Here is an 11187-nt window from a genome sequence, read left to right as displayed (position 1 = left end):
TTCCACATACAGACCATGTCCTTTTTTGGTTAGTTTTAGTGCCATAAACAAGGATCAGGACATTCTAGCCCTTTGACCATCATAGGTCATGATAGAAAGCAAGCTCCTTATTTTCAGTGCCCAGCACAGAGAATGGCACATTTTGTTGTTGTTCAGTCATGTCTGACTCATAATGATCCTGTGGACCATACTGTCCATGCATGGGGTTTTCTTGGCAAAGATACTGGAGTGGTTTGCCATTTCCTCCAGTGAATTAGGCAAACAGAGGTTAAGTGACTTGCCCAGGGTCACACAGCTAGTAAAAGTATCTGAGGCCAGCTTTGAACTCAGGTCCTCCTGACTCCAGGACCAGTGCTCTATCCATTGAGCCATCTAGCTGACTAAAACTATGTCTATGGCACATAGTTGGTACTTAATAAGTTCCTGCTGATTGAGTGATGAAAAAGTTTGAATTATTCATTTATCTTCTTCTAGTCTGGAAAGCAAGATTAAGGAGACAATGCACAATGCTTTCTGGGACCATCTCCGAGAGCAGCTGGCAGCTACTCCCCCGGACTACACTTGTGCTCTTCAGCTTCTGAAAGAAATCAAAGAGGTGAGCCACTCTGGGGATGGTGCTGGGTCATGTCCTGTGTCAGCATGGGAGTTTGGGTCAGGAGGCCTCAGTCCAGTGGAATTACGGTTAATAATAAACATTCAGTAGGATGTTTTCTGTTCAAAACTGAACAAATATTTATTGATGGCCTATAAAGTGCAAGGGTTTGTACTAGGTTCTCTGGGTGGAAGCAAAGATGAGATCTTGACCTTTATAATTTAGTAATCTGTTTAAGACTACATATGCCACTATCCACAGTGCAACCACAGATTCTAGAAGAGACTACCAGAGAACATGCTAGAGATTTCAGAAGTGGCAGAAAGAGCAGTCAGGAGAATCAGGAGTAGCATTTGGTTACCTACAGAATGATCTCATCAGACTCTGCTGATCAAGAGCAGATTTAATACTTAATAGTGTAACTGAAAGATCACTGGCCTAGAATCAGGAATTTCCTTCTTCTGGCACTAACTGGCCACACAGCCTTGGACAAACTGCTTCACCGGTCTGTAGAATTAAAAAAAGGCAAAGATTTGAGGGGAGTAAATTGTAGAGGTGATGGGAACTGTATCTTCAGAGGCACAAAGGTGGGAAGATATGTCTGGGTGAGGGGGGAAGTAAATCAATCTGCCCAGGACCGGACTGCAGAAGGCCTGAAAACCATTCTGAGCAATTGGGACTTTATTCTCTGAGCAGTGGCTTCTGAGAAGAGGAGTGAGGGGCTAGGATTTTCAGGTGCTTTAGTGCACGTCCAAAACAGATGCTTCTGGGCAACCTTTTAATTTTTTCTGTTTTCTGGGAAAGAATACAACATCTGTTAGAACACTCTATATTATTTGTTTATGTAATAATTTTTGTACATTTTGTTTTTTATAATAATAAAAAGTGCTTCAGTCCAATAAAATACTTCAAGTGAACACTAGCATCCTCCCTCACCCATCCTAGCGCTCGCCCTCTCGGTTGGCATCTCAAAACAATGCCCTTGATTAAGGCCACCACGTCCTCCAGGTGGGACACGCTGGGAATTTGGAACCCTACTCTGATGGAGCCTGTGTGGGAGACTGCATGGACAAACACCACTGCCATAGCATGAAGATGTACCTCCCAGCCTTCCCGGCTACACAACATGCCAAATTCTGCCTTTCTCAGGAGGCACTGACTGGTCTGCCCCGCAGCTAGTGCCCTCCCCTCTGACACCCGCTTAGATCCTCCCAACTATTCTGTGTGTGTCCTGTACGCACATAGCTCTCTACATATTCTCCCTCTCTAGTAAAACAAAGAAAAGTAAAAACAAAACCGGTTTTGTTTTTGTCTTTACCTTTCCTTGTATCCTTGGGCTCAGCATAGCACCTGGCACATAAGTAACCGTTCGCTAAATGCTTGCTGAACTCGTTTAAAAAAATTTTTAATCACTGCATTTCAGTATAATTGGTTTCCTTTGTAATCCTTTGTATTTTGTTCTGTGCATTTAAAGATCCATGGCTTCGCCAGGCTATCACAGAGGTGTAGGCACAAAACAAGTTAATAAGCCATGCTCTCAGTAGAATCTGTCACAAAGTGTGTGTGTGTGGCGGGGAGGGGACAAGGGGCATGGCAAGAGTCTCCAGGAAGTCCAGAACCTAAGACTCCTGGGCATTCACTGGACATGGGAGGGGTTGGCTTCAGCCAAAGGTTGATGGCTCTGTGGAAAGCTTTGTTTTGATGAGCAGTAACGCAGGCAATGGGTTTTCCCTCCTGGGCAGATTCTGCTATCGTTGCTCCTGCCTCGCCAGAGCCGTCTAAAGAGTCAGATTGAAGAAGTAATGGACATGGAGCTTCTCAAGCAGGAGGCTGACCATGGGGCACTGGATATCTCTCATCTCTCCACCTATATCCTGAGCATGATGACAATGCTCTGTGCTCCAGTTCGAGATGAAGAGGTTCAGAAGCTTGAGAGCATATCAGATCCTGTGCAGCTACTGAGGTGGGGAACTAGAGGCACTGGACTCAGGAACCAGCCTCTTCTGTGCCAGAAACATTTTCTGAGGTCACACTGATTATATTCTCCTAGCTTTGCCGGACCTGATTAAAATCTCTTTCTCTTTGCCAGGGCACAAAGAACCCCAGTCAAAGTCCCTGACACAAAATAGCAGTGAAATGTTCATACCAACATTTGTATCTCAAAAAAAAAATCATTTAAAGGACCAGTAAGTTTGGAGTCCCTTGAAATGCCTCCTGGTTTTTATTTTTCAAGGAAAGTATAGCAGGGTTGATCTTTTGCCCTTTTCTTACCTTTGTTTGATAGATCTTCTTCTCAAGTCCTTTGCCCTTTGGTGGTGTGGAAGAGGGGACCCTTGGGTCTTAAAAGCTATGGAAGCTCAGGCAGGTCCTAGATGCTTTCAAGTACGGGTACACTGAGGACCATAGGTCAGTATGATTTTTGAGGGCCAGCCCAGCTAAACTGAGAGAGACATGTGCAGACTAGCCACAGTGATTAATTTTTCAGCCACAGCAATTCTCATAGACCATCCATTAAGACATCAAAGGGCTGTGATCTATGTTGAGAAAGAAAGTGCCTACATGGACAAAAACATTGATTCCTGAAATAGTTGATTAAGTTCTCTATATACATGTAACTTGTGAGCATAATGTAATCCACTAATGTGTTTCTAACAGAGAACTAGAGGCATTTGTCATTCATAACCTCTTTTATGCAAACACAAATCCTATGAATAGGTAGGAATAGCTTATGTATGGAAAAACCAAAGCCCCCAGAAGTGACATATTTCAAGTTCATATTTCCAGTAAGCTCAGAAGAGAATCTCATTATGGGCAACTAGGTGATGCAGTGGATAAATGGCCAGGCCTAAAGTCAGGAAGACTCATCTTCCTGAGTTCATATCAGGTCTGAGACACTTCCTAGCTGTGTGACCCTGGGCAAACCACTTAACCATGTTTGCCTCAGTTTCCTTATCTGTAAAATGAGCTGGAAAAAGAAACTACAAACCACTCCAGTGCCTTTGCTAAGAAAACCCCAAATGGGGTCTTGAAGAGTCAGACATGACTGAAAAACAACTTGACGACAACAAAGAATCTAATTAGAAATATGATTTTTTGAGAAATGTTATGATGTAACAGAGAGTGCTCCTCTTCAGACCTATATTTTCCTTAATTCACCTTGGACTACTTTGTTACAGGCTAAGGATTTGGGGTAGGTTTATGGTTTTTGTTTGTAGTTATTAAGTTTATAACATATTTGAATATAGATTCTAATGCCAGCTCTGCTAATTTACTAGCTTGTGGCCCTGGATGAGACAGTTTACCTCACCTCTTTGGGTCTTAGTTTCCTCACCTGTAAATTGAAGAATTAGAACTGGACGAGCTCTAAGTTTACGCCTACTCCTAAAATTCCATGACACCTAGCCCAGGACTCCTTCTTCTAAAGTCTTCCATGCTTCCTCTTACAGTATTTAATTTTTCATTTCCTCTTCTGGCAGGGAGATATTCCATGTCCTAGGCCTGATGAAAATGGACATGGTGAACTTCACCATCCAGAGTATACGACCACATCTGCAGGAGCACTCAATCCAGTATGAACGGGCCAAATTCCAGGAGCTTCTCCAGAGGATGCCCAGTATGTACAGGACTGGAGGGCAGGATAGGGCCAGTGGTGTGTTTTATGCTTGTAGAGGACTGTGGTTACCATTTTACAAACACCAGAAACAAAGTTGGGCAGCAGGGTAGATTGTGGTCAATTACTTTAGCACTTAAAGCAAAAAGTTTCACAAATCATTTCTTTATTGATGATGTGTTTGGAGTGTGCAGAATGTGAGGGCCCTATAAATCTTTTTTCCTTATAGACTTCCTTGATCATACAACAAAGTGGCTAAGCCAAGCAGCTGCTGAAGTCATGACACCCCCTCCACCATCCCATGACTCTCCAGACCAAATCACTTCTTCACCTGCAGATGAGATAATGAAAGGCAATTCTATCATAAGCCCTTCCGTGGTGCTAAACCAGGGTTATATGAATCTTCTTCACTGGGACTCTGACAATGAGGAGTTTCCTGAGGTATGGCTGCTGGCGGGAACACTTCATTACTCTTTAGTGTCAGCGTCCTCGGGTGGGGTCCTACCCATGTTGACTACCTGCTGGCTTTTATCTCATCAGACTGTGATGATGGACAGGACCCGGCTGCAGGAGATTCAGTGCCAGTTAAATCGGCTGACCATTTTGGCCTCTGTACTGCTAGTAGCCAACAGTTACTGTGGCCCTAAGTTACTGAGTTCACCTCAGTTTGTGGACAGACTGAAACAAATAATCAAAGTCCTCTTGGAGGGAAATCAGTCAAGGTGAGTAATATAAATTTTGATCTTTTCCAGAGACAGGATGTATTTGGAAAGCAGGAAGTCAATGAATGGTTGTTTACTTTTCATCACATAAATGTTCTTAGGGTCATTTGAAATTATCACTGGTGCTTTTTTGGACATCTTTGGGGCATGAGAGAACAGTATTATTTTCATTCAAAGTGGGCATCAAGACATAAAGGATTCCTCTTCTGTCCAGTGGATGGTGTTGGGCTAGTCTTGGTAGAGTTGGGTGGTCCTTCAGATAACAGTAATGCCTATGTTCTCCTCTATGCAGAGCAGAATCCTAATGAAACCACCCAAAAACACTTTGAAAAGGAAACCTTATAAACAAAATTTGTAGAACTAATCATAAAAGCTTATGAACATTCCTAGAGCAGATACTGACATAGTTAGAAGTAAATTTGTCAGTTTTTCTTGTTTTAGGAGATGTGGAACAAAGTATCACATGCAATGATTATCCTAGGTGTCTGGAGAGCTGGGTTCTATTCCTGGATCCATCACTGACAAGCTGCATTGCCTTGGACATATCACTTAACCTCTCTGTACCCCCAAATTCCTCTTTTGTAAAGGGAAGCCATTGGACAAAGGTATCTGCCAAGTCTACTAAAATTGTCTGCATTTGTGAGGCAGTTATCGTGATTGTGACCTTCAAAATATTGCAATATCTGTCATGACCTGCTGTCCTTTGGATGGGAGGGATTGGAATATTTTTGTTCATCAGGATCTTTCTTTCACATAATCTGCCTTACCCAGGGCAGAGATTTAGAAACTGTTGGCTTTCTGTTTCCTGTGATTCAGGCTCAATGAGGCTTTGCCGAGTATAAGTGACCAAGTACTTCAGGAAATACAGCAGGCCCTTGTGGACCTGAACCTTCCTGCCCTAAGCAAAGACAGCGTGGCCTCCCTGTCAGGCCAGATCCATAGTGTGGCCAAGGAGGACAACTGCGTCCGCAGCATCATCGGTGAGACACTTGTAGGTGGAGGCGCGTGTCCTGTCTCCAGCAAACAGATGGAGAACCATCTAAAGTTTGCAAGGCTCAGCTTAGAATTCTTAGAAGCGCAGCTTTGACCCTTTGGTTATCAGACGCAGAGCTGAGGCTGCCCAGAAGGAGTGATTCTGTTCTGTGGACACCAGGGCTTTCCAATGAGCATGATGGTCACTCCAGGTGAGACATGTTGTCATCCCATCCACTGGATTGCCTGTGGTCTTCTCAGTCCTTCTCCACACTCAGCACCAAGAGGCTAATTTAGACTGCCAGCTGTGGTCGGAAATTGTTTATTGACTCTAGTCACCATGTTGCAGCCCTTTATGGAAGGTGTGGGTCTGGTTGTGGTAATCTCTCAGAAACAGTTCTGTTGTACTTCAGGGACCTGACTGTTAAAGTGATTTGGTTCAGGCCATTCCTTTCAGTTTCCATGCCTATCCTTCCTGCCGACTCATCCCCCATTGTCCTTCTGGTACAAATCCAGCACCGCTTTGCCCAAGGATTTGTCCTGTGAATAGACACTGCTCCTAGTTTAGAGCAGAAGCGGTGCATTACATCAGTAGTGCATTACATCAGTCTAGCCTTGCTTGCTGCCCAGCTGATGTGCTCTGGTCCTAGGTGTGAGTGTGACACGATATGGTAGAGAGAGTACTGGATATGAGGCCAGTCAGAGGCCAAGGGGCAGTGGCCGCTCTGTGGCAGTTCCCTGGTTTGTCTGCCTCTGTCCGCCTCGTCTCATGCCCTGGTCATTCAGATGACTCTCACATTTATGTCCTAGTTGTTCCTGAGAGTCAGTTCCACATTGTCAGATGCTTACTGGACATCCCATAGGTATCCCAGACTCAGTGTGTACAAAATAGAAGTCTTTCCAAACTCCCTTTTTCTCAAAGGCACCACCAGTTGAGGGGGTTGGATTAGATAATCTTTAATCCAGGGGGTTCTTAAGGTCCCTCCATGCTCTGAGTATGATCCTAGGATGCTAGAAAAACTTCTAATTCTGAATTCAGAATTTAGTATCATGTTATCTCATCTCAACTGGGTCTGTAGTGCAAGAAGGCAAACCTTCTCTTCCCCTCTATTTGATTTTCCCTCTCCTTCCTCACTGGCTGTTCTGAATCTCTTCTCTCCAGACTCTCTTGACCCTGCCCCTCATCCCACATACACCCTCTCAGCTGGCACTCTGCCTCATACTTGTCTTGATCACAAAGAAATTGAGACTTTTTCCTGAGAGCTTCCCTTTTCCTCTTCTTCTCACATCCTTCCCACAACTTCTCCTTCCATCTCTTCCTTCACTCTTGTTTTTTATGAAATAACCCTTCTTCATACTCAGGAAACCCCTCTGCATGTACCCGCCATCTCCATTCTCTGTCTTGAGTCTTTCCCTCTCTACTGGATCCCTCCTTGCTGCCTACCTTAGAGAGGCCTCACTTGATCCCGTCTTTTGCCTCTGTAGCCAGGGCCCTCACTTCCTCTCCTCTCCCTCCCTTTTGTATGCTGCATCTTGCTTTCCAGCCTCTTCCTTCAGCTGAAGCAGCCCCTCCAGAGTCTTCTCCTAGTTGCCCCATCCTCTTGGATCTGCACAGTGTATGACACTGCCAGTCACCCTTTTCTGGACAGTCTCCGTGCCATGTTCTCATGATGCTACTTTCTCCGGGTTCTCCTCTTATTTGTCTGACTCCTTCAAAGGCTCCTGTTGCTTCCTCATCCGTGTCATTCCTACTAACTGTGGCTGTCCTCCAAGGCCCTGTCCTGGGCCTCCATCTTTACCCTATATTCCTGCCTCTCATCCACTCCCATGGCTTCAGTTATTTCTCTATGCAGATGACCCCTAGATCTGCACATCCAGCATGAGTTTCTTTCTTGACTCAACATTTCTGCATCTCTAATTCTCTTGGACATCTCAGTTTGGGTGTCCAGTAGAATCTCCAGCTCTGCATGTCCAAGTTAGAGCAGAGCTTGCCATTTCTCCCCAGCTTTTCCCTCTCCCTATTGCTGTTGAGAGAGGGCACCACCAAACTTAGACAGCCCTGGTTCCCAACCAGTCTTTCATTCTCACCCCACATATCTCATCTGCTGCTAAGTTTTATGGTCTCTACCTTTTCATCTCTTCTCTCTACATCCATACAGCAGTATGGGGCTCTCATGGCCTCTGCCTTGTATTGGCCATAATGATCCTCATGCCTGCTCAGTGAGCGTCAGTGATTTTCAAACAGAAACTCCTGCTTGGAGTTTAAAACTCCTTACAACCTGACCCATTCCTCTGTTTCCAGTCTTTTTATTTTCTTTGCTTCTACTCATTCTCCAGACCGGCAGCACAAGCCTTGTGCATGACAGTCCATCCTGACTTCCTGCAAGGCTCTGCTTAAGCTTCCTGTGCCAGCCGATCCTGTCCCCCAGGCCCCAGGTCTTAAGCACCTTCCCCTTTCAGGTTATATTCATCAAACATGCATTCCACATACATTCTGGATATAGCTTCTGTATATACCAGCTATTCATATATTTATATCTCCCCTATTGGGATCTGTGCTCCTTGAGGGCAGGGAATGAAGTTTTGCTTTTGGCTGTTCTTTGTATCTCCAGTGCTTTTAGCGTAGGGCTGAATAATAAATAACATAAGCGCATAAACAAAACTTGGCAGCAGCAGGGCTCTTGCCATCCAGTGTTAAACTGGTGTCCACCTAAATCAATCCTGCAAATAACTGAAAATTTGCTATCTCACTAATTTCTTTAGAATTTTCTCTATCTTTAGGATCTATATATTAAAACAAAACTAAAACCTCAGTTACATTGCATGTCTTAACTGCCTGAGTGGGTGAGTGGACATTTCATGCTCGTGTTCCTTTGTCCTGTGAATAGGCCAGGAAAGGTCAAACATGATTTCCCTCCTTGAACTCTTACTGTCTTGTCAATATTCGCAGATCAGCGGATCCGTTTGTTTCTCAAGTGCTGCCTGATCCGGGGCGTGCAGCCTTCTCTGAGAGACCTCCCTGGGGGCATTACTCCTATTGAAGAGGAGCTGGCAGAAATGGGCCACAGGTTTTCATGCCTGATACATCACAATCAACAAGTGTTTGGGCCCTACTATGCTGGCATCTTAAAAAAAGTGCTCTTCTCTGCCCAAGAGTCGGAAGCGAGTGTGGATTCCACCTGACATCTTGAGTGGAATGCCCTGGCGTGGGGCATGGAGGAGAAGAGAGCTCTGGTCCCTTGCCGATGGTTGGCACGACAGCCACGACTCCTCTTCCCCCTGCAGCCAGGACACCCAGGCTGCATGTGAACACCAGTTGCCTTTAGCCCTTTTACCAATAAATTTCTGAGCTGCAAGAATCATTTGCTCCTGTGCTGGAGCTTTAGGCTTGGCCGCTGGGCTCCATCCCACCTATTGGTTAGTTGAGAAGCTAAAGGGTTTGGGCAGCTTTTCACAGCACTTGGGAAATTGACAGGTTTTATTTTGTGACCTACCCTTGCATATAACCACAAGAACCAGGCAGTCAGGACACCTAGATTCTGTTCCTGGCTGTCATCCTGGATGACAGGGTGGCCTGTCTCAAGGGGAAAAGCCTTTCACTGGCGTACATGAGGACTATGACTGCACAGTCTTTGAATTCTGGGTAGAAAGGGCCTCTGAAAGTCAGAAACCCACTTAGTTGCCTCAGGACTTTTTTTGAAGAATTGAGGAAATCTTTTCCCCAAGGCTAACCACCCAGTCAGGGCCTTAGGTGTATGCTGCACAGTGGAGGGGAAACCAGGGACTGGATGATAAGGGCTTCTCCATCTTCCTATTCTTTTGGGTGGTCTGGAAAAAACAGGACAGAAGGGAGGGGTATCTGTAAGGGAATGGGCTCAGATCGAGAGGGACTTTTCCCCTTCTCCTGGGACTTAGCAATGAAATAGTTCCTGTTCCTTTCTTATCTTTAGCTTAGAATTAGTCTCTGGCATATGGGGCCATCATTGACATGTGCTGAGGGGCCCTCAGGCTGGCATCTTGAGTGTGTAGCAGCATGGTACCACTTGATGACAAGCCCACCTCTAACCGTGATGTCTACAATTAGGCGGCATCATTAAGGAGCTCAGATGGGGCAGCTTTTTGAAATGGGCGGTCCTGAGAGAGCAGAAATTCAGTCTTGGTGTCTGGGGGTGGGGGGGAGGCGCAAGAGAGGAAGGGTGGGGGGAAGTAGGGGTAGAGACAGGAAGCAAGAGTTCTTATTCCAGGAAAGAGGTTCTGGAGGGGCGAGGAGTGAACTGAAATGAAAATTCTGCCATTGAAAATTAAAACCTGGAATGAATAATTTCTTGAGTTTTTGAATTGGTCCTCTTGTGTGTGCATATAGAGGAGGAAGATCAGAATCTCCCTAACTCGCCACCGAAAATAGAGGAAGGTGATCCAGTCACTCTTGTCCACTGGCTCTGAGAAACTGTAACAATTAACTGGTGCTTGTGAGAGGCAGCATTAACACCGTGGATAGAAAGCTGATAGTGGAGCCTTGGAAGACCCAAGTTCAAATCCTGCTTCTTACAAATCCTGTCTGTTACCCATGGAAAGTCCTTAAATCTCTCAGTGCTCTAGGAAACTCTTAAGACTATAAGGTACAGACTTGCATAGGTAGAGGAAATTTCCTTAAATGCGAGTTTTCTATACCAGTGAAATCACAAGTCCAATCTCTATTCCTAATTAGTACTAATTTATTTTGGCACCTGATGGCTAAGTACTAACACTTTCAAGGGTATAATATCTAAAGTACATTGCAAATGAGATGGGCAGCTAGAGGGGACCCTCATCTAGTCGAACTCCTTTTGCTTTATAAATGAAGACACTGAAGTAGAGAGTTTAGTGACTTATCCAAGGTCACACAGGTACCGTGTTTCCCCAATAATAAGACAGTGTCTTATTATTTTTTGGACAGAAAAACACCAGAGGGCTTATTTTCAGGGGAGGGCTTATTTTAATGAACATTGACAGCAATTTTAATAAACAGGTAAATGTGAACAAAAAAATGTACCTTTATTCAATAAGCAAATCACTGGGGAAGAACAGGATGACGCGCTCACTGCTGCAGCTCTGATTGGATGCAGCTCGGAGCATGGCGTGCGTTTCAAGGGGGGGTGTACGGTGCATACAGAGGGTACTGTAATGTAGCGTGTAGCGCAGGGGATCACCTTCACTACAGTAGCAATCTCAACAGGGCTTATTTTCGGGGGAGGGCTTATTTTCGAGGAATCTTACACAGTAAGGGGAGGGCTTATTTTCGGGATAGGTCT

At 45.0% G+C, this 11187-nt stretch overlaps 1 protein-coding gene across 1 annotated transcript; it reads left to right on the top strand.

Moving 5' to 3' along the window:
• Window positions 1-466: 466 nt before the first annotated feature.
• TCP11 (t-complex 11) lies at window positions 467-9079 on the top strand. Its single transcript, XM_069073712.1, has 7 exons — window positions 467-595; window positions 2335-2555; window positions 4069-4205; window positions 4432-4643; window positions 4743-4924; window positions 5741-5904; window positions 8847-9079. The coding sequence occupies exons 1-7, from the start codon at window positions 500-502 to the stop codon at window positions 9077-9079; spliced, it is 1245 nt and encodes a 414-aa protein (XP_068929813.1). The 5' UTR covers window positions 467-499.
• The last annotated feature ends 2108 nt before the right edge of the window (window positions 9080-11187 follow it).

This window comes from Petaurus breviceps, unplaced genomic scaffold (assembly GCF_028583685.1).
Source record: "Petaurus breviceps papuanus isolate PSGF00001 unplaced genomic scaffold, PetGlider_PUasm1.0 90865, whole genome shotgun sequence".
In the NCBI taxonomy this organism is placed as follows: Eukaryota; Metazoa; Chordata; class Mammalia; order Diprotodontia; family Petauridae; genus Petaurus; species Petaurus breviceps.
Note: the sequence above shows the minus strand (reverse complement) of the source record. Positions and strands in the feature narration are given on the sequence as shown.